Source organism: Chelmon rostratus, chromosome 10 (assembly GCF_017976325.1).
Source record: "Chelmon rostratus isolate fCheRos1 chromosome 10, fCheRos1.pri, whole genome shotgun sequence".
NCBI lineage: Eukaryota > Metazoa > Chordata > Actinopteri > Chaetodontiformes > Chaetodontidae > Chelmon > Chelmon rostratus.
In genome coordinates, this window is record NC_055667.1 from 5148294 (window position 1) to 5176268 (window position 27975).

General features: G+C 41.9%; 1 protein-coding gene across 5 annotated transcripts; it reads right to left on the reverse strand.

Moving 5' to 3' along the window:
- Nucleotides 1–1899: 1899 nt before the first annotated feature.
- On the reverse strand, nucleotides 1900–27297 carry LOC121612611 (oxysterol-binding protein-related protein 2-like). 5 transcript variants are annotated; one of them, XM_041945618.1, is made up of 14 exons: nucleotides 27221–27297; nucleotides 14945–15305; nucleotides 12036–12162; nucleotides 10870–10945; nucleotides 10420–10554; nucleotides 10004–10101; nucleotides 9716–9898; nucleotides 9478–9585; nucleotides 8524–8613; nucleotides 8077–8197; nucleotides 6856–6981; nucleotides 6480–6603; nucleotides 5970–6060; nucleotides 1900–5508 (listed from the first exon to the last, which is right to left on the reverse strand). In XM_041945618.1, the coding sequence occupies exons 2-14, from the start codon at nucleotides 14979–14981 to the stop codon at nucleotides 5406–5408; spliced, it is 1419 nt and encodes a 472-aa protein (XP_041801552.1). In that variant the 5' UTR covers nucleotides 14982–15305; nucleotides 27221–27297; the 3' UTR covers nucleotides 1900–5405. The 5 variants fall into 5 exon arrangements, with proteins under 5 accessions (XP_041801552.1, XP_041801556.1, XP_041801555.1 ...); XM_041945622.1 differs by lacking the exon at nucleotides 27221–27297 and adding an exon at nucleotides 24129–24152; XM_041945621.1 differs by lacking the exon at nucleotides 27221–27297 and adding an exon at nucleotides 23815–23933.
- Nucleotides 27298–27975: the final 678 nt, after the last annotated feature.

Below are 27975 nucleotides of genomic sequence, written 5' to 3' on the forward strand. Positions count from 1 at the left end.
ACCCAACCTTACCCCCACCCGTCCCTTAACCCCACGAACCTCCTCGACCTCCCACCTCACGGGCTGCCATCTTTTTTCCAGTGTAAATACCAGACGAGCACCGACCCGAGTCCGCTTCGAACGAACAACAGCAGCAACATGTAAACGCCACGAGGGACATGTTCTGTACAACATGTAGATCTCTAACATGCCGCACATGCACGCACAGGCGTGAGGGAGGCCTTTGCACGCTGCACAGCGACACAGGCTGGAGCGTATGCAAGCCTGAGCCTCCCTTCCCACACCTGTGCTCTGTGTGTGTGTGTGTGAAACCATGAAAACCTACAGAACAAACGAGCGGTTGCTGATTTGAATAAGAAATGACAAAAACTTCATTGTGTACGTATGTGGCTGGCTCGTGCGGACTGTTTAAAACTCATTAAAAAGTTGTATTCGGATATAAAAAAAATCATAAAAACATATTGGTCTGTGTAGAGTTTCTATACATGTTGTGTTTGTAAAATGAGATGACAAGAAAAACAAAAAAAGGGAAAAATACTCTGGCTTCCATGTAATTTTCGGGGTGGACAGATCATTTTTGGGGAGATGGAGATGAAGAGGGCGAATTGGACAAAGGAGATGTGTAAAAAAAAAAAAAATTGAGAATAACCCAACTGAATGAAGAAAAGAGGGTGAAAAATAAAATACAGAAAATTGTTGAGAGCCTAAAAATGACTACAAGTGTTCCATTCACTGTTGTAAGTGCAATGAGCTAAACTTCCTGTTTCCCCATTGTAAAACCTTGTGTATGTTTCCGTGTATTCCTCCTGTAAATGGGTGTAGTAGACCTGGTGCATCATGCCATGTAATGTGATGAATGACAAATTATGACCTTACAATACATTTCAATCAGGAAAAATAAATAAAAGACAAATACATAAAAACAAAACACTGCTGTGTAAGCTCCTGTTTTTCATGTTTTTTTTATTTGAAGCCATTTTTTGAGTCTTGTTCACTCTTCTGTTCTTTTTATTTTAGTGTCGTTTTAGTGTTAGTGCACCTTCTGTCACTCTGCTGCAGCGGCTCTCAAACTGGGGGCACAGACCCACGGCGGGACGACCAGGGGACGATACCGAGTGAAACAAGGTTTAATGAAGATGATCTCACGTCAGAGTTTGCTCATGCTATGATGCTGACCTTTACTTCACTAAAATTCAACTTTTATCCCTTTTCTCAGTAGTTTGCTCGCTCAGTGTTAGTGATCACATGGCAATGAAAAACTGTGTGGTGGGAGGGTGGGGGCACAGGAACCACTGCTCTACGATAAGGCCAGTTTATCTTTTATCTGCTGATGTTAAACATTGTCTCAAATCAGGAGCGTATGTTTCAGGAAACAGCATCGTGGTTCCTGTGGACGAACTGCAGGCGAGGCAGTCCGCAGGTTTCATGGTGACTATTTCTTCAGCAGGAGGATGAAATGAAAACTGCATCACACATTAACTTGGTGATGCATTAACGTTCGATCTGGCACCATCAGATCAAACCAAAGTGTCTGACAGCTCCTGCAGCCCTGCCGTTAGCCACACGCTAACGTTGTTAGCCACACTTCCAATCAGCACATCATTCTACTTCTTCTGTAGCAATACATCTCGAACAAATTCAGTGTGAACCCTCGATCTTTAGAGCCTCAAGCCATAATCTTTATCAAACCAGACCCTGTTTGTCTTTTTTGGTAAGTTAAATGCAACTTTAAAGAAAGCTGCATTATCTTTATCGTTTTCCACAGCTGTCAGTGAACACTGCAATCATCCTGAGTCAACAGACACTGAAAACTGTTAATGTCCAGTGTGCTTTCATTCAGTATGGAGAGTTGTGCCTTAGTGTTTGTTATTCTAAAAAGAAGGAGACGTGGTCAAAAACTGAAATTAGGATTTTATTAGTAGACATTTCCCCCCGCTCATTAATCTACCAAGCTGTCCACAGATTGGATACGACCCCCATACAGTCACCCACCTCAAAATAAAACATCTGGTACAATGTTCTCACCAAAAACTGTTTAAATACTATAAAAATAAATCAATTGCACAAAATAATATGCCATTTTGCTTGTGATTACCTCTGTGCAGCACTTGTACACATATACGACATCGACAATCCCGCGATCACTCCGAGAGAAGGAGGGTGAAGACGTTTTTATACAGAAGGAACAAACGCTCAGAGCAACAACTTGGATCTAGTTTAACGACAGAGCGTTAGTCCGCCGACTGGTCGAGTCTGAATCAGCGCTGACGAATGTGACCCTTCATGTGTTTACCAGCTGCTTGGACCATTGGAATTATTTTCTAGTCAAACACTAGTTTCCAGCACAGACTGGAGCTGCTGTTTGGAATCACTTACGACTGCAGCAGTGTTCAGTTCACAGCCTTCTGTGAGAGCCACTCGAGTAGTGTTTGTGTGACTGAGTTCTACTACTTTTTTTTGTTTTTTAAAGGAGATCTTCTGGGCATGAAAATCACTCTGCTTGGGATTTCACACGTGATTTTTTTAGCAGCCAAAAGAGCTTGAAAAGAGAAGGAGTGATTCTACACACAGTAAATCTGACGGGCCACAGCAGAATGTACAAACGGCAAGCTGGTGAATGATGTTCACTTCACGCCCCGATCAGACGCTCTGCTGCTCCGCACAAACACTTCAGATGTGTGAAAGAGGCGAATGAAGGGCTGTGTGGGGTGGATACACAAGCACAAGGAGAAAAAACTGACAACAGAATGTTTTTCATAAAACCTCCAACATCATAAATAATACACATAAATAATAATTAAAAAAAAGTTAAACTGACAAACTAAAGGATGACATGGAAAGAAACTTTTAAACAGACACAAATGAAAAGTTAAGTTGGTCCAAGATGAGAAACGAGGCTGTCTGTAGTGCCAAGTAGTTCAACAAGTTCTAACCGTGTCAAATGATTTGGAATATGTTCTACGATAAACTAAGAAGTCTTTATTTGGAGATAAATCAGGTGACTCGGGCTGAAAAGCTGAATGTGTGTGTGTGTGTGTGTGTGTGAGAGAGAGGCTGTAAAGCTGCTGTACCAGACACATACTGTTGACGCTGAGGTGCGAACGTTGCATAGAGTTGGTCTTGTGAAACACGTCGTGGCTCCTAAATGCACTGACGGAAACGTGATCTTTAAACATCTGATATTCAGGCCGCAGGAGAGGAGGCTCACTTTCCACATTCTCAACACGGGCTCTTAAAACGAGTTGTCTGCTGTCCACAAGTCACATCGTCACCGGTGCGATCAGGCCTGCGGGTGATGTGGGTGTGAGGGTGTGGCGAGAGCTGAGGGTTGTAACCTCGTCATTCATTTCTCTGACTGAAATCCTGATGCAAGACGAACGAGCCACAACCTTCCACCGAACTGCATCTGCTTCAACGAGAGCAGACAAACACAACAAAGGGCTTTTCGTCTGATTTCAGCTTGGACGTAGAATTTTGTGTGAAGCTCCGGATCATGTAGCTCTAATAAAAAACGTTTGGAAGGCCCCCTCCTCCACTCTTTTACAGCTCTTTGTAGTTGTTATGTTCCTTTAGTCATTTTCTCTCTTCAGTCATAGACATTTTATCTTTTAGAGTAGTTTTCTGTCTCTTCGTAGTCACTTTGTGTGTCTCTGTAGTCGTTTTACATCTCGTTTGTCTTTCTGGTCGTTTTACGTCTCTTTGACCCGTTCAGCCATGTCTAACGTCCACTCCAGTCGCAGACTGCAGAACATCTCACGGTGAATGTTGCATTATATTACACTGACATGAAGAATGTCTGGACTGTCTTCATCTTGATGTGAGGACAGTGAAGTTAATAATAACTTAAATTTTGAGGGCTGACATTGTCATTCACACAGCAAATCCACTCCTCTTGTGGTTAATATGGCTTCAGGTGTCCGTACATGTTTCTACACTCATGTGCATTTATTATTACCGTGGCTGTGTCTAGTCTGGGAATCAAATATCTGTCGGGTGTCCAGATCATTTCCTAGTGTGAGAACTCTTAACTCTGTGGGAGTGACTTTCGTCTCCCAGCTTCAGATTTCCATGCACATGCAGGCGCCATCAGACCGGACTGTCACTTGTTAAACAGGGGAAAAAAAAACACGTCTGCTTTTGTCGGATTAGTTTTTCGGTCAGCAGGGCGGTTCTGCAGGAACAGATCGCGACTAGTTCAATCTGCTCTTGTTTTCCTTCAGAAATCGGCACAGATTGAATTGTCATGAGGAGCGGGCGCAGTGGATTGATAACAACACTGCATTTCTACTGGGCGCAAGACCAGCGGCTATTCTGTGAGACACACGCTAACATTAAGCCAGGTGTTAAGACAACAGAGCTACATTTCAAGGAGGTGAACAGCTCAGGTGTGCCACCGAACCTGCGCTCTGTTCACTCATCTGTCTCCATGTAGGAGAACGTCAAGTCTGATCCCAGGTCTGCTCCCGCTCAAGCTGCACATTCCACTCTGCTGTCCAGGAAACATCTGCTTCCCGGTCCATGTCTGGATTTATTTCAATGCATAAACCTTAAGTGGGAGGTTAACGGGAGAGCAGCTAAATGTTTTAGGGACACGACACGCGGACAGTAATGAGCTCATGCTTGCATTCGATTTATCTCGACCAATTAAACCAACACTATTTCTTTAGAATTAAGTTTTTTAAAGAGTACAATGCACTTTTCATGTTTTGAGTGTTTAACAAGTTTGCAAAAAAGAAAAAGCATCCTCAAGATCCATCTTCAGTCAAAGGAACATTCACATCCCTGATTTCCCCACTGACTCTGTGTCCGTCCATGTCCAGGAATCCATCATTCATCCATCACTGTGATTACTGTCTGACTTCATGTTGTTTTACTCATATTTAATCATTAATTACACATGTGAACGTAGTAAATGTCGCCACCTGGAGGCGGCTCCTCAGAGGACAGTTTTGATTGTAAAGACATTCAGACTGAGTCTGTGGGCCGTTAACCGTTGTGTCACATCTACCAACTCTCTGCCACTGCGATTGGTCGGGAATAAAATGGTTCTTGTGCTCTAAACGATGCCGGGGCAGAGAGGTGGGAAACATTTGCTGGTAGTCGTGTGAATAAACCACACGGGATGATGACAGTAAGACTGAAGTGAAGAAAGAGCGAAATCTTTCATGTGAAGAGAAAAAAAAAAGACCTGAAGACTCAGCAGACCTCAGGCAGACCGCCGTTTGGGAGACGTGACGGTCATTTGGCTTCTCTGGAAATCTTTCCAATCAGTGCTGGCCAGTTTAAAGATGATGAGGGCAGCTGGATGAGGATGGGTTTGTGGATTCTTAACATTTCTCTCCTTTCCATGGCAGGCAGATCATTGCAGGTTAAAGAGGAAGAGGAGGATGAGGGCTAGCGGGCTATCAGTAGATATTGGGCAGGTCCTGGTAGTTCCTGTTGAAGTAGCCACCGGTGTAGAGCCAGCCCTGGGAGCCGGTGTATGGGTTGGTGCCCATCTGGAACCACCTGAAAGACACGCAGGTGAAAGGTTTGTAGAAGTTATCCTCTTACTGCATCGCCAGGACAACACGTTTAGTTTGTTTATAGGGACTCCAGTTCATTGTTGTTTAACGTTTACCCTATCATCATTTGTCAAACAGTGTTGCATGTTTGTTATATTCTGTGATTATTACTTGATGTTGATCAAGTTTTGTCATTTCTCATCATTTTATGTAACACTGTCCAAGCAAGCGAGGCACTTTAAAGCCCTAGAAATACCAGCTTTAAATGGAAAATTCAGAATGCTGCTACCATCACTGTTCAAATTTAATTACAAATACTCAATAATGACAAGAAGAGGACAGAATCTTCTTCAGTGCTGACGGGCATCCTGTTCTAGTCATCGTGTTTCTCTGATGCACCTGCTGTTTCACAGCTTTCAACATGTCGACCAGACTACAGAATTAGTGTGCATGCATGTTTCCCACCTGGTGGACCACTCCTCATCATTCCTGGCTCTCTCCTTTCTCGCAGCTCTCTGTTTCTCCTCCAGTCTCTCCTTCTCCTTACTGGCCTCATCTGCACAGCAACGACATAAGAGGATTGTACCGTTTAACTCAGGGATCATGGAAAAGAGACTTGTGCTAGAATACATTCAGTGTGATACAGTTGTTTTCTTTAATCATTCACTTAGATCAACAAGATGACATGAGGCAGCGGCAGACATCCAACAGGTGGCAGCATTGTCTAATTGTCTATTCTTCGAATCTAAGACATCATACTTTGCGATGTCTTCTTCAGCAGAAATGTGGCATCACGGGAAAGTGTGAGGGGTTTTTTTTTTTGTCAGTTATTGAGAGAATAAATGTAAATGTCAGCTGTAACTTCTGATTGTGCTTTTATTTTGAAGGTTTCAGCAGGGCACAAACAAGCTGCTGTATGTTCAGGAGAACAGAACTCCATTTCCAACCAATAAGAAGCCTTTTAAACTGAATTACCCATGTTGCCATTCTCCATGGCTCTGATGTCAGGCCTGAAGCGACAGTCTGTGGAGGCCAAGATGGCCTCCATGCCAGGCTCCAGCTCATTGAGAGACATCGCAAAGTTGGTGAAGTTGTACATCTGTGGAAGGAAGCGAAGGATTATTAGGGCTATTAAATGTGTGTGTTTGTAAATGAAGCCTTGAGAAACATATATCTGCTCCACCACTGACTCAAAGAGTCTCAACACTGTTCTGTCAAAAATCTGTTGATTTAAACAGGTCTAAGTGCATTTTTTTCCGTTTGTGAGTCCATCAGACCTTTTTCAGATTGGAAAAGCTTCTTATCAGGTGAAACTTTCATTTGTTGTCGTATGAGGTTTGTGATTTCATACCGAAGCAGAGTGAGCTGGTCTGGAGTCTATCCTCCACAGCAGAGTGCTTCCTGGTATGACAGAAACCGTCTCCTGAACGTCAGGCATGTCGTCTGCATCGTCGTTCTCCGCTCCATCCAGCTCCTCCTGGAAATAACACCGTTCATTGTAACTGCTCTTATTCTGAAGATGTGCAATGAAATTGTTCAGGGATGCTGGCATCACATTAGATATGACTTCATTCATACTGTATCCACATGCAGTTACCATCTATATCACTGTTTCTGTCACAATGTTTCCAAAGCCAGCAGGAAAGCTACACATGTTGCAGCTATTATGCTTCACTACAAACAACAAACTACCGTATTTTCCGCACTATAAGGCGCACCTAAAAGCCTTTAATTTTCTCAAAAAACGATAGTGCGCCCTATAATCCGATGCGCCATTTATATGGATCAATATTGGTTAATTATGGCTATCGTAGTCAGGGGGCGTGGCCGAAGTAACAGCGGTATTCCACTCTCTGCATGCCGTCATGCTTTTACTGGCGCGTGCAGTCAGCTGTCAACCTGAATAATAAAATGACTATTTCACTGAACAATGAAAAAATATGGATATATGCTAAATAATAGGCAATTAAAATATTACTCAAACATGGTTAATGTGATTTCTGTTGCTGAACTTCAGCACACAGCGTCCGTACATCAGCGCTGTGCGCCGTCACCTGCATCTTTATGCAGGATAAGCTGTCATCTATGTGTTTCAAAACGGACAAACTAAAATAAAATACATTTTAAATAAATGCTCATTAATTATTTTCAGGAGCCGCATCAGAGGGATGAAAGAGCCGCGGGTTGCCGACCCCTGATCTAGTGGATGCATAACGCAACCCAGACACCACAGTACGGTACTTTCTGTCTATGCGCCTTATAGTGCGGAAAATACGGTAGTCTAAAGCTGAATGGCTGAGCACCAACACACAGGCCTGCCGTTTACCTGGACAAGACCACACAGAATGCTGTGACACCAACAGGAATCAAGAGGAGAAGAAAAAAATAAAAGAACAACTGTAGAAAACAAGCAGCTCAATTATATTCAGAACCCAGGTGAAACAAAGCTGATGAAATACTGTCTCTATCCAATTTATATCTGCAAGAATTTTGCTTCTATCGCTCAACGTTGAAAATAAATACATGCAACAGTTTTAGGATAAAGGAGGAAAAGGCGTCAGACTGTCCTCACATGTTTGTGCTTCTTGTTGTCGCCTTTCTTCTCTGACTTCTTGTGACCCTCATAAGCCTGAGGGTCCACACTCCACATGCACTCGGTCCACTTCCCATAGATGATGCAGTGCTTCTTTTTACTGGGCAGAGATAAAGACGGAACGCGGAGGGAGGAGAGGAAGAGGGGGCAGAAGAAGAATGGGAGGAGGAAGGGGAGCGGAGAGAAGAAGCAGCATGGGGAAGAAGACAAGGAGAAGAGATGTGAGTGGAGAAGAAGAAGAAAGAAGGGATTAACAAAGAGGGAGGAGAGGAAGAGGTGCACAGAGGAGACGAGGAAGAAGAGGAACAAGAAGGGAAGAAAAAGGAAGAGCCAGATTAGCATAGCAACTTTCTGAACTTCAAATGCTGCAAAATAATAGAACATGCCTCCTGTAGGTGACGTTGCAATACAAGAGTAAAGTGTAACCTCTTATCCTGGATGTATCCCTCCACTTTGTGCAGCTCCTTCCCAAACATCCCACAGGGCTTGAAATTCAACACACACTTGTCTCCAGTTCTGCAGGAGGAAGGAGGGGAGAAGAGGAGGCAGTGAACATCTCAAGCTTTGCTTTTCAGGGTTATGGTGAACAGACCATAAAAATGACAAATACCAACATTAAAGATCAAGACTGATGTCTGAAACTGAGGTTTCTGCTTTTACTAATTGTAATTAAGAGTATTATAAGTATAATTTCACTGAACAACAACAACAACGTAATTTAAACCCTCCTTACAGATGCGGTCTCGTGTCAAGACTGCCTGAAAATCGCTCAAGGAAAAAAGCAAATGTCGATCAAGTTTCCTCCGTTTTCCCTGCGAGGCACCTAACGGATCAATGGAACAGGAAAGCTCAGCTGCTGCACACAGTGCAAGACTGATCTGACTGCTTCACAGCTCCTGGTGTGAATCTGTGCAACTGTGTGAACACGACACGGAGCGTGAGAGAAATAAGGACAGTACAGGCTTTGCAGAGCTTCCCTGGATAAATAAAGGTTTAGAGAGATGATTGAGGGATTGTTTACCCGAGAAGACACGCAGAGTGTAAACAAGCTGCAGTCTAAAGAATCAGAGCACACAGTGTGACAGAGTAAATGAAGGTGCCGGGCAGGAATACTGAACAGCTCTGTGAGCAGCAGGAATCACTGTGTCAGCTTCACTGTGCTTTATTTGAACTTGACTGTGGTTCAGTTTCCTCTGCAAGAGCTGAGGAGTCGAAACTCTGCACAGGCACGAGTGAGGACTGAAGAGTGTCTGCGTCTCACGGTGAGCTGCTGGACCCCATGACGTGAATCTTTAAGTTTTAGGGTGAAGACTTAGGCTTAGGCATGTAGTGGTTGTGGTTTGGACAAGTCTCCAGTAAATCAATCTAAGTCTGTGTTACCTGTGGTTGACTATTTCCACTGTGCCATACTGCTCGATCCATAGTTTGCCCAAGATGACGTTGTGCACACAGCAGAGAGGGTTACTCCATGTGTACGCCTCGTTGTGCCTGGAGGAGAGGGGAAGAAAACGACGAGAGAGAATGACAGAGGGGAAAAAAGCGCAGATGAGGAAGTGGTTTTGGGTCAGACAACTGTGACATAGACACAGACTCTCGCTGGCGTCTGTTTTGGACTCACTTGAGTAGTTCTAGTGTGATGGTCCCTTTGGGCTCAGCCTCAACACTCTTGCCCCAGAACTTGAGTTTGGGATAGATGGAGCCGTGGAAGACGAAGTCCCCGGTCAGGCTCTCAGCATGGAAGGCACTGACTGGGGGATGATGGGATACCTGCTCTGATACCAGCCGGAAACCCTGGTCCTCTCTGAAGAAGAGAAGAGAGAGGGTAAAAAAAAAACAACTTAAAACTGGGTGACCTTTAAAAGAAGTTTGTGTGTGCGTGTGTGTGTGTGTGTGTGTGTGTGTGTACCTGGTGAGTTCATAGGTCTCTCCCAGCAGAGGGTTGAAGGGTTTTCCAGTTCTGTCCCACTGAGACGCAACTGCTGACACAGCAAAAGCAGCTACAGCCTGAAGACAAACCAGCACAGATAACGTTAGTGAGTGCGTGTGCCGTGAAAAAGTGTATATGTATGTGTGTGTGTGTATGTGGGCGATGTCTATGATCTCTGGTCAGTTCTGATCTGTATTATGTAGCTCACGTATTTCTTTAACTACAACACCAGCGCAACTGTTTACATTCCCTAATTATTATTAAATAAACATGTCTGAGTCGTTGAACTGAAATTGGAATAAACTCATTTAGGTAGATTTATTTGAAGTACATAAAGTGATGACTGGCTGACTGTAGACATGTGGATGCCGTGTATGTGTGTGAGTGCGTCTGACCTGCATGCGTTCGATGGAGTCGGACAGCGAGCAGGCTCTGTTGATGAGGTAAGTGTGTTCCATGTATTCTGTGATCCTCTGCAGGAAGCTCAGAGGCTCGTTGAGGACGATGGGCATCGTGATCTTGGACAGTTCCTGTGAAAAGCACGGCATCGAGTCTGTATTTTATGGACCTCAGCTGCCAGAAAATGTTGTATGAAACCATTTCTTGGATGCTCTGTGAAATAACTGCTGCCTCATGTTACTTCTTCATTAAATATATTCCATAAGATCGATTTTGATGTAAAGGCCAACCATATATATCAACCACTCGGGGCTAAAATCACACTAAGTGGACCAAAAATACAATCGCAGTCATCTAAACTACCCACTAAAGAAGATTTCCATCCGTCGGGGTATTTATCATCAGGATATTGATGTTGTCATTTACTGCATGTGTAGGGGTCTCACCATTCCGATGCATTTCTTCAGGATACTCCAGATACTGACAGAGTTTCTGGAAAACATGGGCGCAGGTAAGGATGACCTGAAATGAAATAAATCAATGAAGAGATAAAGATGAGAAATCACTGCGGCATGAATAGAGAACACCAACAGTGTGTGCACAGCTTCCCAATATTTGCGGAACAGAAGCTGGTGGTTTTTGCTGGCAAAGAAGACGTTTCCTCCCTCAAGTAAAAACACAGTATTGGTTTCGTGAGCCATCCACTTTCCGACAGTGTTACTTTGGCATCCAAAAATATTTCCAGAGATGACGGTGATACCGAAACACCAACACAGAGAAAGAGAGGAGAAAACTATTTCATTCTCTGGTGCTCGCTGTCAGGATCACTGCCCTGTGTATCAGGACCAACAGTATCTCATATCGCAAACCCGGAATGAAAACCGAATGAAAACCAACGCGTAGATAGCCGAGCATGTGGTCTGTCAGGTCTGTTTGACGGCCCAGAGACACAGAAATGCTACATGTAGACTGAAAATGAAATGACAAATGCTAAAACAAGACACAAATAATTCCCCTCAAACCCAGCACGATATTCTGATGACATGAGCACACACAGAGACAGACCAGAAGATCTGTCTCTCATTCCTCGAGTGGCTCTGCTGGGGGTTAATGAGAAAGTGTTAAATTTCCTCCTAAATTTGCTTTTATGCCTGAGTCTTTTCTCATTTCCTTTTTGCTGACGTTTGTACAGACATAATCATAATTCACATCGAGACTATTGCACAAGCAGAACGAGTCACACCAGACTTAGATAATGAAATCTGGGAATAAAAGGTTCTAGTATTTAGCAGGATTTATTGCCAAAATTCACGCCCTGTCCCTGAGAGCTCTGGACTTACAGCATCAGTATGTCTTTCCTGGCAAGTGATTATCACTGTACTTTGCACTGTAACACACTTTTCTCTTCTGCAACATGCAACCACGCAGCTGTTATGGGAATAAATGTGGCTTTTTGTTTGCAGGTTTGCTTACAGTTTTGGTGAAAAAATGCAGAGGGGTTCTTTAAGTGACACAGTCCTAAACAAACCATTCAACCCAACACAGTAGACTGATTTCACTAAGAGGCTTCACAAAGCTGCAGGTGGAATGCGGTGCAGGAATGCAGCACTACCTGTGTTTCTTGATGCCGTTCTCCTCTGGCACGGATCCGTTGTTCTTCTGACTGTTGCCGTCAAACACCAGTGCATCCTTGAAACTGGCCTCCGACACCCCCTCATACGACTCGTCTGAATCCAGGCCTGCGGGGGAGAAAATGTGACACAGGTGTTACAGCTGGTCTGTATCCACCAGTGCAATAAAAAGCAACAGGTAAAAGACAAAGAAAGTAAAATAAAAAGTAACTCTTCCAAACAGAGACACACTGATGCTGCTGGGTCAAATATGAATATTTTGTTTGCTCACCGTCACAGACAATGCAGTGAACTTGCATAGTGTTTTGCATTAAGAACTTGTCAGTGTTTGACTGGCAAATTTCACTGATTGCCTGAAACTGTTCACACTAACCTCTTCACTGACACAGCGGTGGGTCACTTTAAAACCTCTTTTCTTCATGGTTTAATTCATGGTCAGGATTGCAAAGTTTCAAATAGAAATATCTGCCATGCTAAATAATGGTACAATGCATACAAGCTGTCATGGTGCAGGAAATGCACATCATAGCAGACATTACCATGCAGTGTGATTTTCTCCCCTACATTCTCAGCAATATTAAAAAAATTAATGACAAAAAAAGAATGAAAGTAATAAACAAGGGTTTACACAAAAAGCTACACAAAAACAAATCAGAGTGAGATTATATTGTTACGTGGCAAAACTGACCTGATGTCCTCACCAGTCAATAAAAGACGACACCTACAGCATGGAATGGCAGGTTTTCACCCAGTGTGGTGTTGAAATATTCATTTCTGTTGATGCCAGCCTACTTCACGTTTATTAAAAAATAAAGCTGCATCACTTTGCCTGGCAGCAGGTGTAAACCTGCATGTGACTGAGTGGGATTTAGCAGTAGCTGTTTATAGGAATACGTGCTGATGTTGAGCTAAACCTGGGAGGAAGCCAGAACTTGAGCATGGTATGTGAGTATTTGGTGTTTCTGGGTGGAGCAGTAGTGAACTCAAGGTGGGGCCTTAACAACATCTTAAAATAGACGAAATGGTTTGTTTATTATCATTTAATAAACACACACACTCAGCTGTCGGTACTGTGTCAGAGGTACCAGGTGTGTCTTCTTCTTACGATATTAGGTAAGCCATTTTACCGGTATAGTGTAGGAAGAGGAACAGAATTTTAGTCAGACCAGATTTGAAAAAGGCTTTCAAAAGGATTCAAGATGAACTATAAGCACTATTGTCCCAGGCCCAAACTCACTCACATCATATACTGCAGTACACAGTAAAGCCATAATATTCTCCATGCCTCTGTGGCTGCCATGAAGCACAGACCTCCGTGATAAATAGCTAATTCAGTCTTGTTTTCTACAATAAACCATAAAACGCATGGATAAATATCAATACTGAAAAGAACAAAATCACCAAGAAGAGTGATGGCATTTTCATGAAACCCTTTTTAATAAAAGGGGGGTGCTGACTTGATAATAAGGCCAAGCTGGAAGCCACCTGATGCTCATCACAGCTAACCCTGCACACATAATGAATAATACATCTGCCCTGGTCTGCATCTGTCTCAGATTAGTAAGATGATCATAATATCCACACACACACACACACACACACACACACACACACACACACACACACACACACACATCTTTTATTTATAGACCTAATAACAGCTACACCACAGTGACTGTATGACAACCTGGACACCTAGCAACAAGGACAGAACTGGCAAAGGTACAAAAACGAGCTAATAATTGTTGACAGTAAAATCCATTTAGTCCACATGCTCTTATTTCTCAATCATATCTCAGGATTCATTGCTGTTCGGACCACTGCAGAAGTTCTACTAACACCTCAGAATGAGTGAAGCCCCTTCGACCTCAGGGGGTTTAAGTACATTCCAAAACCAAGAGAAGGATGAAATATGCTCCAAAAACACATCTGTTGAAAATTCATCTCTCCACAGTCTGGCGAGTCAGGCCCCTGGAATGTAAGTCCCACTACGCCTCTCATAGTAAATAGTCATGATGACACCGGAGGGACACAAAGCTCATGCACAAACATCCCCGTGAGTCAGGACTCACTCTCATCAAGTGCTTTTTCGTAATTAGCTAATGCATGGATATTAGACGATTCATGGCAACTGTAACATCAGCGTACATGGCAACCCGTGGGTATTGACTTACGTACAGGACTGCTTGTCTAATCTCTCCACAGTAGCAGAAATCTGAAACCACTTAAGATAAATCATAAGTAAAAGTATAACTGAGCATTTCTTCTAAAAACACGCCCAGATTTAACTCGCTGCTTTTTCTTCTATTTCTTCACTTCTGCAAACGCAGTACAAAAACGTGCAGACGTGAACACAGCCTGACACGCCCACAGGACACAGGCCGCTGCTGACATTACTGACCATGACTGCAAGACAGCAGACTTGTGAATTATTGAACTAATCATCAGACTAAGGCAGGTTAGGTTCCATTGGATGGTATTATGCGTCTGCGATGGAGACAAAAACAGACATGCTGTCTAATTAGGACTGACTGCCGCTTGCAGCAAAAACAACGTCACGTTCCCTGAAGACAAAATCAGATCTGATTAAACAGAACTGACACATACACATATATTTGGTTTGTGAAATCACAAAATCCAGTTAGAATTCAAAGTGAGAACATGTCTGGCATCACTTGGGTCACTTGGGGCATTTTGGCTACTAACAGCATCCGCGATTTGTTGCTCAGATTTTTCTGTGTTAGTTCAAAAACACAAAGTTGTTCCTTTGTCAGAAAAAACAAAACAAAACTGCAATATTGAGTGCTGCCATTGCAAAATACAAGGTGCTGCAACTTTCTGTGTTTTCTTTGAGTAAGATCTTAACACCATCACACACACACAAACCCACCTGTGACGGCGTCGTAGAACTCATCCTCATTGCTCATTTTCTAGAGTCAAAGCCGACCAGTCGTTCAGGACAGATGTACAACTTCTAGCACATGTTCCTTTTGGTGGCAGCCCCTCAGAGTGCCTACGGTAGGAAATCTGTCGGTCAAGGTCCCTCTGGAGTGTCACCACGGTAACAGCACAATGTTCATTCAATATCCAGGCAGGGAATGTTCCAGATTTGGTTTGACCAAAGCAGGAAGATGCCAGGAGATGTTAGTCGGAGCAAATCTGCTGTTTGGTGAACAGACAGCTCACGGACAGCTGATGTAACTTCAGTTTGAGGTTTCCTTTGGCTTTGTTGAGAGAAGCAAATTAGTAACCTGTAGAGACAAAAAAGAAAACACCACTTGAGTCTTGAATGTCTGAGTTTAGTCAAGATTAACGAGAGCTGGGGCTATCCCTGTTTGCTGCAACTACAGTACAGTAGATTCAAAAAAATCCAAATCAAGCCTGTGATTTAAGCAGCACACCTAGATGTGATTTTTCACAAAACTTGTAATCCTGTAATCCTCCTACTTTTGAGAATGAAGTCTTAGAAAGTTGCACAGTGGGAACTTCTCTGTAATTTATGCAGCAACCCTGGAATGAGACCTTTCTAAAGAAAGCAACATGCTGAGAACATTGAGAACTTTCCCTGCTTCCTATGGAGGGCCAGTATGAAGTGCACTGCAGTAGTCCACACACAGATGACATAAAATAGCAAGGGTCATTCCCAGCTATCTACCAGCTGAAAATCTGCTTAGTCTGGCTGAGCAACAAGCTTGTCTATCATGGCCCACTGAGTGCAAACAGAGAGTTTTCTAGTTCAGTGGTTACATAATCAGGACACCAGTGTCACAGGCATTCTGGGTCTTTGTTACCTTCTGGTTGGTACATTGGCTCACCAATGCTTTAAACACGAGACCCCAAATGGCCTTTAATTTTCAAATTCCAAAATATAATAAGTTAAAATGTGCTCATAATCAGTTTCACATAATGAACAGTCACTTTGAATTGCAACCCCACTTCATATGAAAAACAGGAATCAGTAACATCAGGTTCAAAATGACCACGGAATAATTTGGCTTGGCAGAAAAACTGATTACAGCTACAAAAAAAAAGAAGGCCTTAGCCTTTTAGTCTTCAATGTCTTGTTTTCAGACATGTCTGTTGGACACTACACTCTCTCCCTCTACATGTGAGCTAAAGCATCAAAGCAGGACAATGGTCATGTCTGAAACAGGTGTCTGATTGGCTGCTTGTTTCGTTCGCAGGCAGGCTGACAGGCTGACAGGCTGTAATTCCAACTTGTTCTTCAACACATGAAACAGAGTGAAGTGACGCCAGCAGATTAATGAGTTTGTCAATTAGTCACCTTTCAGAGTCAAATTGGTTTTTGGAAGGAATCACTTTGCCTTCCCTGTGCTAACAGCAGATCACACTATTCTGCTGTATGAAAAGGTAACACATCACATCTTCACAGTCACACAGAATACGATCCGTGATGGCACATAATTGATCCACTTGTTTCTCTCAACACTATAACCTGCAGGCCTAACCTGAGTAACACTACAAGGAAACCAAATTGGCATGAATCATTTTCATCACAAAGACACAGCCCACATGGCAAATACCACGAATGTTGACTTAGACACTGATTCATCATTTGTAGCAGCTCAGTCATCAGCAGACTAGACCACCATCACACAGCAGGGGTCTCCTCTCGAACACAAACTATATTTTTGATGTTTTGAGCCATGTATGATTTAAGATGGAGAAGATATTGCATACTTTTTGAGTGACAACCAAAACGTGTGCGTACCATCAAGTACAGAAAAAATGTGGGTGATCAATGTCAGCACTAAGTGATTGGTCAGACTGTTGCACTCTACACCTGTTAAACTCAGGTGTTGCACTGGCACCAATATAGAAAATTTCAGAGTAAAACTTTGGCGAAATTATTTTCAAACAGTGGTCAGTAAAGACGTCATAGTTTTTTCTGCCAAATTAGCTTTTTATGCTAATAAAGTGTTTGTCCCGAACACCTCAATGCAAAGCTGAAATGCTTCAATACTAAAACATGTAATATGCGGTGTCTTATTGCATAGTCTGCTGAACAAGTTTCAATAGACTTCCTTCTCATCACAGTTTCTGTATTTCCAAAGTTCCTGTTTACATTCTAGCCAATATGTACTTTGCATACTTGGAGTGCTTATCTTTGCAACCCCAGAAAGACACTGAGAAAGAGCATGAAACAAAGAAAAAGAGTCTGGTAAAGTTTACATCTGAAATGAAATGTTATTGAACGTTGTAGAGTCCATATTCCCAGTTTTGTCCTTACTTTTAGTGTCTTTTTGCTCCTTCAGTATTTCCAACACTGGCCAGAACCAATGATGAAATGTCACCCTGTGTGTTTACAGTGGCCATTATCACATAACACATAATCCGTTTTTTGAATATGGTTACTGACTTTATATGCAGCCATGTAGCCATGGAACAGCTGTTCATCATTCCTAATGGCTTTGCTCTTACATGAAAGGCTAACTACAGAGTTACCTCTGGGTAACATGGATATCGTTGATTATCATTCAGTACTTTTCCAAGACTGCATTGCTAATGCTAAAATTTTTACATACCCGCAGTGCAAGTAAATCCCAGAAGAGACAAGTCATATTGAACTGAGCTCATTTCTGAACCTGTGCTGGCTCTCTCTCCCCTTCACTTCACTCTGCCTTTTTCGACACAGTGGAAGGGTTTTACTGAGGTAAAGGTACCGCCTCCAACACACAGATGAACTTTGGTCTTGACGTCCACAGTCGATGAGGGAGATAGAATGGATGACAAATTAGTATTAGATTGTTCTAATTCAAAGTTCAATCTTGCAGTTTTACTATTTTTTAGTAGAGGGTCTGCTCCTATTAAATCTATAATGCCTGATATTTCCCATGAACACTTCCAAAAATCAGCAGTGCACATTTAAATCTAGATTGGAGCAAATATGACAATCAATTTTTCTGGCATCAAGAATAAGTCCAAGTAGCCTGAAGCTGACAGCTTTCCCAAACCACTGCCTGCTTCTGAAGGGTGAGTCGCCATGCCTTCACCTGTGACAACCCTTACTGCACGCATTTCAGTGGCTCAGTGCTTGGGTAATCAATGTTCGGCGAACATAACAAGATTCTAGGCTACATAAAACCAGCTCAGTGAAACAAATATTGACACCACTCAAACAAATTTCCCCATTTTTTCCCCTCGGCATTGGAATGACATTCTACAATTCTGTTGACATTTAAACAGTTGCATCATATGAGGGTTAGGTAAACATTTTGGTCAGTCTACACAGAGCAATTTTACCACAACCTTAACTCTTTCTGCAGCAACTGTGGAGACATTTGATCACATTACATCTTCTGAACAAAAATGTCAGGCAGTAATGTCTCAATGTGTGACAAAATCATGTTTCAGTCTTGAACATGCCATCCTCTAAACACTCAGTGAAAACTCTAAACTGTATGACAAGAAGTAAGTGATTCCTTCCTGTGTATCTGTGAATAAAACAAACATGGCTGAAAATCTGATTTGCATGAGTTATTATAGGCTCACCGTTTAGCTGATCACTTTACAACCTCTGCAACCCTGCTGCAGAACTATAGGATCCATTCATAGCAAGAATAATGATGCTTTACTGAACCTTCCCTGTCATTTTTTAAGATCTGAAAGAGACAGCATGAACATCTGCCCAGGTGCATACCCCCCAGCCAAACTCCTGAGGGGTTTGATGCTTAGCCTGTATAAAAATGGACATAGTCTCTGTGATAGTATGGCAACCTGTATTGGTTGTAAAGCACTATTTTCTGGCTTCAATCCACCAATTCTCTTAGTGGGGATAATTGATTTGACTGTATCAAAGCCAGTTTAAACATAATCTCATAACATGCTGCTTTCAGCTATGAGCCAAAGCCACGCCTGGGAGTCACCACATATTTCTCCTTTTGTATTAGGTAACAGGAAGCAACAATGTCCAAAGTCCCTGCAATCAGCAAACTTCTGGTTCTTGTTTCAGATTCTTGGTTCTTGTTCTCGGTGTACAACCCATTACAAGCCGACACATTTTGAGGCTGGCGACAACAGACGCAACCCAGATCATAAGAAATTTCCCTTGATTATGTGGTGGGAAAGTGTGACGAGCACTGGCCGACCTGCTGCACAACCCTCCGGCTGTGCTTGTCCTTTTTGATGTTAAAGATGTTAAAGCTCCTTCAGTGTTTCTGAAGCTGAGGAGGAGGCGCGCTCCACATGGAGACGTCAATAATTAGGTCTGCATGTTTGAAAAGAAACAGGGACTATGAATCAAAGCAATATCTGGGAATGAATCTTGGCTGAAGTGCTCATCTCAATTTCTCTCATGAAGGCCATGGCCTTTCCTTATTACATTAAATAAATCATTTCTCCTTTATGATTTATAGAACAAATGTAAGTATAAACCAATATTAGACTAATTTTATTTGTACACACTTCAACCAGTTTTACACTAAATTGCAGTCTCAATCTCTATTCTTATTGATTTTGGTAATCTTGTGTTTTTAATCGACTCGTCTTTCTGTACTACAACTGTGCACATTTCAGAGCAAATTCACACACTTACACAGACGCAGAGAGACAACAAGCTCTCCAATTGGCTGCAAGAGGCTCTCAGATCATATCGCTCGCTGACACAACCTAGAGCTGTTACATAACCATGACAGACACCGCAGCGTACATAAACCACAGGCACACCACTGCATACTTGGACAGCAGCTTATCACAAGCAACCTCAATCTAAGGCTCATTTCACCAGAAATATTAAGTACAAAAGAAATGATACGACTCAGCACCCAAAACCAGTCCAGCTCCAGTGGTTAGAAAACTTTTTTTTTTCAGCCAAGAATGAAAAAGAGATGCCAAAAGCTAAGCAGCTACTCTCATATAGAAGAATGTGTCACTTTTGTTCCACACAAATATGATCAACTAAGGTATGATTTATTTCCAATAGACAGCTATGGATACTGTTGTAAGACAAAGACAAAAAAAATCTAAAAAATGTGTTTATCATAAGGTAAATGAGGGGACAGCAGAATAATCCTAAAATGCAAGACTTTTTTTCAAAACTGGCAAATGAGTAAAAGAGATGACGTGCTTTGCATCAGACTTTAAACCTTATGGGGCCTTACATTGATCGCATATGCATGTATAGATGATGACATATATACCTGTTAAACTGGGTGTGAGCACCTCGTGTTGCTAGCTGTCACAATCATGAAATTTTAGTTGACGATTGATTGTCATACAAATAATTGCAATTTTAGATTTGTCTTCTTCTTTTCATTTTATGTCACTATTGTAGAATAAGCCTAATAATAGTGAAATCAATTGCCGCCCTGGGCTAAGGGAGTTAGACGTCAAACAAGCATGTTAAGATTAAGTTTAACTAATGAACCCTCTGGTGTCTTCAGGCTTCAGTCATTATCAGGATGCTCTTCAAACTAGTGATCATATTTTTGCCATTTTGCCCAGCCCTATGATGAGGTGATTATGTAATACTTGTAGACAGACCTAGTCGTAGCGAGACATCTCTCCACAGTGGGATTCTCATTAAGGAGTGAACACTGTAGCCCATGATAGTTTTGCAAAATGTATCTAGGCACATAGAGAGGTACAAAGTATATCACTACAACCATTAAAAAGAAAACAATATTAGTACGGTACTACTCATACTAAAAAAAAAAACAAAGATGAGAAGAGTTCAACTTCTACCTATAGGAGTGGAGTATAGTTCCTCACCATATTGAACATATTCGGCTGACACGGGATCATTCATTTAGAAAGACAAAATTAACAATATTATCACCTAGCAACCCAGTACGTCTGCAAAATCTAATGTAGTACTGTTGGTCAAGTTAATCATAAACAATATCAACATGTTTATTATTATTAAATTATTATCAGGGCCTCCAATCTAACAAATTCTATTGACCCCTTGGGCCTCACTTTTTTATTTTGTCCTCTCAAAACAAACAAGCAATACAAAAGCTTGTTACTATAGCAATCCCACAGTCAAACTTTCCAATGGCAAACAACCCCATAACCAATCACTTGAAACCTTAAAGAAAACCTACCGACGCGGCTGTTCCATTCATAAGTCCAGTGTACAGATACTAGCCTAGCAACGTCCCTCTGTGCTGTCCTCCGAGGGCTCACAAAAACATCCAAAGCCACAGGGACAAAGAGAGAAGACCCGACACAGACGGAGAGAGAGAAGGGGACAAAGAAATTAAGAGACGAGAGCTGTTGCCATGCAAGACGGAGCCCGGCACTGAACGATGATACAGCACACACACATCCTTTTCATTCTCTTTACACACACTTACCTCAGCAGGTGACACACCTCTAGAGACGGTGAAACACACCCACTGTCACACACGCTCATAAACTCTGAAACACACCAGAGGACACCATACCAAACCACAAAGAACAAAAAATAAATTGGAAGCATATAATATGTAGAAAGGAAAACAATTGCCTGAAAGGAATGTAGGATTAGTAGAGTTTAGTAACTTGCTTGTGTTTCATGTGAATAAAATCCTGCCAGGCCAGACCAGACCAGTCCAGTGGCTTCCCAGGATGGATAATTCATCCTTTTCCACTGCAGAAAATTATCCAGGAGCCCCTAAACCTTTTTTTTTAAACCCAAGAAACATCAAGGAGCCGTCTGCTGTGCTGAACATCACTGACTAGTCAAAGACAATCCCAGAGACAGCAACAACGAGGGTAAAATGCTTGTTTAGATTGCAACAAACACTGCTCGTTACATAAAGGAGAAAAGTAACCAGAAAAGCTACGAAAAATCATGGCTTCTTTCATTTCACCCCTACATGTCTCTCTTCCAGCAGTCAAACATCATAGTCTCACAACAGTATACTACAAAGAACACTTGGAACCTGTCTAATATTCAGTTATGCAGTTCTGAACACAAGCAGCAAGGGATAAAGGGGCTATGATATCCTGATTTAGTTCAGCTCAGTTCCTGGGGCTGCTTTGTTCCTGGGACTGTTTGGTCAGAAAGGGTCAAATGACTAACATCACAAATACTGAGTTTCAAGATGAATTTCATCGTGTCCATTAAGTCTGTAAAACAATATATAGCTGTGAAAATCTAAAAATCTCATACTGCTCTTTGTTGAACAGCATCCTTGCACTTAATTTCTTGTCCCACCAACATTTTAGTGCACAAACTAAACAAGAAGATCAGGAGAATAATAAAGTAGAACTTCACTGTTCTGTAAACTAGCATGTTTTCCACTAATCATTGTTTCCAAAGCAAGGTTTTTCCAGACACTGTGTGTCACTTGAAGAGAATCTACTAAACAAGTGCTCTACAGGTCATAGCTGGAATATACAGGTTAGGATTAAGGGAATGGGTTTGATCTGCCAATCCCAGTGAAGGAGGTGGGATGCGAATGCAGCCTGAGAGGCAACGCTGGGAACAAGAAACACAGACAGGGCACTGTGTAAGAGGCCGTCCAACACAGAGCAGCGTTCTGCTATGGCTGCTGTCTGCAGAACAGAACACCAGCGACGGGGGTTAACTATGGAGGACAGAATCATTGGGGATGGAAGTGTTACAGTTACAAATAACTTAAAGCTAGAAATTTAATTTTGTGTTTCCATATCGATAACAGAGAAAACATCCTGACAGTGTGCTGGGGGGGGGCCTTAAGAACTTGTTCATACCGTACCACAGGAACATTTGGCCTAGTAAATTTAATCTCTCCTTTATAATACCATCTACTGTATGTCATCTGTAGCAGGGCACATCAGTGCCGCCTGAGGGGAGGGAAATGAAAGTGCATATCACAAGACCCTTACCATGCGAGAGTTTAAATGCCAACAGCTGACAAAGAACTTTTTATTCGACCGCGAGTATGAAATCAAATTCACTCAGCCTCAATCACAAGAGTAACCTTGTTGAAGTACATCCACTGACAGGAGCCATTTGGAAAAAAACAAGTGCTAACGTCACCAACATCTATCCTGGTCTGCAGAGGGAAGACATGCACTGCTGGCTACATTAACGACTGCTCAGCAGAATGGAAATAAAACTCAAAAGGTACAACAGCACTAGAATGTACCGAATCAGCTTATATCTCACACTGGTACAGCCGAAGAAATGAGAATGTGCGAGGGAACTACCAAACTTATGTAAGTGAGGGCTGTGAGTTTACTTAACAAAGGCTGAAAATGCACCATTGTTAATGAGTGAGGACAATCTCATTTTGTCTCTTTCTATCTTTTCACCCCTTTGCATCTCTTGTTTCTCTTCCCACTACAGCAACATACAAAGGGATGGAATCATAAGACAGAAAAATACTTCTGTCATCAGAATCTCTCAATAAATCGTCCACCAAAAACAGTGACAGACAGAGACTGGTGCAACCTCTAGATGATCAGCAATTCAGCATGGGATGAGGACATCAACCAGCCCAGGAAAAAACGTCTCTCACACACACACACACACACACACACACAAATGGCCAGGAAGGAAAAATTACAATAAAAGCTCACACATCTACAGAAACACAGCTGCACAGGTCAAACTAACAGTACCGAGGTGAGAAGAAAGTAGTGGTCCAGTTTTGGCATCACAACTTCCACAATGATCACATGAACAAGATTCTGATGATTCTGAGTAAAGTCTATCATCGACAAACAAAAACAAACGCTCAAGACCTGGTTTCCCAAGCAAAGATTAAAGCTAGTCCTAGACTAAGTATTAAGATTGCTGTTGTTTTACTTGAGAGCTAGGCTCATTACCTGGCATGCAGAGGACAATCCTAAAGAGGTGACCGAGATCCTTTGTGTCCCTGCCTCTGACTGAAGCGGTGAGTCTGACCTCTTCGTGCTTGTCCTGACAGAACTCAGTGTAAACCCTCTGGAAACACAAGACTGTCTCACTCTGAGCGGGATGCTGAGCCCACAGTCTCTCTCTCTCTCACACACACAAACGCCACCATTCAATTTAGTGTGAGTCAGCACGGTCCAGCGATACCTGCTAAGCGGTAAAACCTGCTAGGATGAGTCTTACGTTCACACAGGCTTATAGATAGAAAGCCTGCGCAGCATCTTACCTCGAAACTTCTCAAACACGTCCACCCTTAAACGCAAACACTGTGACACTCCTAACTGGGTGCATATAAAACACCCACTCAAAAGCAAGTTTTCTGATCGATGCTGTTCGTGACTGTGCCGGTGTGTGACCGGCTCAGCTGGGAAAATCTGGTTTAGCTGGATGTTTGCCTCTCTGTCAAGGTTATCAGCGTGAGATACACTTTCATTTCATGGGGGTATCATCAGTAAGAAATTACATTATTTTATTTCGTTTGTGCAGAAGTGCAACTTTGCCAGATCACCGAACACTTTGGTGTATAGTATTACTGAAAAGGAGAACGCTGCCAAGCCCTTCCGCAGCATGCTAAATGAGTAGTGTTTGTTGATGTTGTCTTCATTATCAGTAAACAAGAACAGGAAAGATGAAAGAGAAAACAAAAGCAAACCAAACCGCCCCATCACACTACTTGAAGTCTGCACATGGTCTCTCCAAAGCCCTGGCATGTCGTGATCATGCATTTTAAAAATAAAGAAAACATTAAACTACCTTTAGTGGGGATTCTGGGGAAATGGTTGTAGACAGAAATGACTCAGAATAATATGGTCGAACCTTTATCATTTCATGTACAAAACACATGTAAAACTACATCTAAAGTGGGGTCCAAAATTACCTTGTGCACGTTACAAAAAAGACAGTGAGTTGTGAGTTGAACTTTTAAATTAGCACAGTACGTAAAGATAAGTTAACTGCTGATCTGACAAATGCCAGCAGGAAACTAACAGGTCAATTTCCACAAGGCTTAATGAGCAAAAACAAAGAAGTTATCCCTGTTTGGTTTATTTTCTTCTATCATGTTTTGTAACTGGATTCCAGAGAGCAGCAGTCAAACTGCAGCAGTCAGAGGAATATAAATCAAACTTGTGTTGTTGTTTTCTTTCATTTTATGAATCTGTTTTTGCAAATACAGTCTCAGTATTATCAGCAATATTGGCAAAAAAATGACGGTGATCTAATGGTGTATCTGTAGCAGGCTTGTTCTCACAGCTTGTCCCTGCTGACCAACATGCACTCCCCATGACCTCGAGCCAATCAAAGCAGAGAAAAACAATACAAAGACTGTTTGCCAGACAGCCTGCTGATTGGCTACCTGTTACTCTGCTCTATCATAAATTATACATACAAGATTGGTTCTCGGTTGCCTAGATGGTTGCCTAGAACAACATTAGCTCAAACTTTGCCTTATCCCCATGTGGCAACCCACTGCAGATTTAAGATGCACAAAAGAAAATGAAGCCCAATGTTACAAAGATCAATTGTGTAGTTGCAAAAGTGAGTGAGCATCCTGTTTCATATTTTGTCCATCAACTGATAAATACTTTAGCCTACAAAATATCACCCCTCTCTTTCCAAGTGTGCAAGAGAAGCTACGGTGGCCGCAACACTCATGAAAGGTGCTCTCTAGAGTCAGTGTTTGGTTTATCCATCCTTGGCTACTGTAGAAACATAGTAGTGCAACATGGCAGATTCCAGCGGAAAGGAGCTGCTCTCTCTATATAAAGGGCTCATTATAAGGTTAAAAAAAAGCCCCACAGTTCTTATTTTCAGGTGATAAGACACTCCTGAAAACATAATCATGAATGTTAGATTCCATTTCTGCCATATTCTGCCAATAGATCTGCCCAAATATTACACACGGGTCATTTAATTCTTCTTCTTCGTCTTCCTGTCCAGCTTGTTATAGAGGCTACTACAAGACAAAGTTTTGCATTCAAATAATCAAATACCTATAAAAACTGTCAATAATTATGTTTCTGTCAGTCGATTACTTAGATCACAATTTGTTTTGGTAGAACTGGGACTGTGTTTTAATTTAGAACTGTGAAAAAAAATATGAAAAATTAAGTCTGCAGTAAACTGTGGTGCTTAACATAATAAAAAACATTCAACACATTGTCAGTCTGGTACAAGTTGTTACTGATTTATCTACAAAAGATAAATATTCAATGTCCTGTTAATGTTACCAGGACAAAGTGTACAATACCTCACTATCTTATGCATGTATCAAAAATGTGTCTGCGTTCTTTTAATGCAATGTTCCCAAGTGGTAGTCAAAATATTACCAATATGCTAAACGACAAGATATCAGCATGTATATAAACAGTCTCTCAGTCTTAGTGTAAGCACTTTTCCCAGCCTCTTCACCATCAGAGGTCAGTCGATGCAGGAATACACTTTCTGAGAGATGATGTTTGTCCGTCAGTGAGTGCAGGCAAACAGCCGGCTGCGTCAGTGAAGACTTACCATGCACCAACATTAAAAGACAAAGCTTTGTTTAGTCTATCTGTGAGCCAGATCTAGATGGTGATGGAGGCAGTGAGAAGCCAAACAGGCAGGGGAACATTCCCGCTGTTTGCTGAGACAGTAAAAGGCGATAGGAGGTGACTTTAAGCCTTAATCTCTCACAGCGGGATCCGTGGAGTACTTACCTTCAGACATGCATATCCCTTTTCTTCTTTGACTTTAGAGAACGTGTCTGTCTCATATTTCACTTTAGGCAGAGTTAAACTGACGGTACTGCCAATATCATACCGGACAACTTCCTAGCACCGCTAGTTAATACATTACAAAGAGCCCGATGACTTACAGTAGTTAAGAATAAACATCACTCAAGTCAAGCTGTGTATTGTCATTTAAATCATCACTGACATCAACGTCCAACTCGCTACATAACTGCCAAGGAGAACCCATCCCAAATGCTATGCTACCGTGAACTGTTTACTTGCTAATATTAGCAATTAATCTATCTTGCCAAATGAAAACTTAATTAACCCCAGCCAACAATTTGATATCAAAACCATGAAATCATACAAGCATATGGGGTACTGATTGTCCTTAACAACACACAGTAAGCTAACAGCTGCAACTCTGACGGGACGTCAGGGAGCTTTTTTGACAGCTAGTGTTAACGTTAGCGGGCGGGCTAAAAAAAAAAAGGTGGCTAACTAGCATAGTTAGCAACCTTCCAAGCACACAAAAGACAAAGCAAAATCTAAGGCCTTGAAAACTCAACAGGAGATCATACACAGAGTGGCGAAATGTCTGTCGGCTTACCTCGGTAGTCTGTGCAGGGTGAATGTTTTGATAGGTTCAGGGAGATGAAGAGGAATTTAGTGTGTTGCCTGGGATTGACACAGAAGCGGAAGTCCCTAGCGGTGGGGGCGTGGCTAGATGAATGACAGGCATGCTCCACAGCCAATCAGGTGTAAGGCAATAATAATAGTACATGTTCAGTGGATGGTAGAACAGAACGGATGTGGCGATACGACCCATGTTGTTCAAACGTTCTGCTTTTCTTGTTTTTTAATGTTGTGGATTTTTGCAATCTGATCTATGATAAATTACACCACAGTTATTGTTCATTTTTTTTATTATTGATAACTGAATCAAAAATATAGATTTATCAGTTTCTAAATATCAAGTTAAGCCTGGATACATGGTATACAATCACATATCTCAGTTAGAATCATTGGATCTTACTATTATTTTGAAACTGTTTTGTTTCTGTGATGATACTGGACATTTGTGAGGCCAACATAAAGTCATTTGGATGGTGTAACAAAGCTGGAAATTACAATTAAATTTAGTCTTTAACCTGGATGGCTTTCTGGATGTCTCATGTCAGCTCTTGACATTGGTGAAATATTGGTGATCTATCATTGCTAAGAATTATGGAAAAAGTAATCATTTATCTGGTCTTTTTCTGGGCATCTGAACACATCAAGAGATTATATTTGATCATGTTTTATAGTTTTGAAAAGAAAAGCTTGATCATGAACCACAAGTATTTGTTTAGGTAGTTCTTTAAA

Bases quoted from the DNA above. Each gene is read 5' to 3' on its own strand.
- LOC121612611 (XM_041945618.1), bottom strand. From the start codon at position 14,981: ATGAGCAATGAGGATGAGTTCTACGACGCCGTCACAG. The intron at 6,604-6,855 runs GTATGAAATCAC...TTCCTTCCACAG, and splicing joins GACCAGCTCACTCTGCTTCG to ATGTACAACTTCACCAACTT. The intron at 6,061-6,479 runs GTAATTCAGTTT...GTTGCTGTGCAG, and splicing joins CATGGAGAATGGCAACATGG to ATGAGGCCAGTAAGGAGAAG.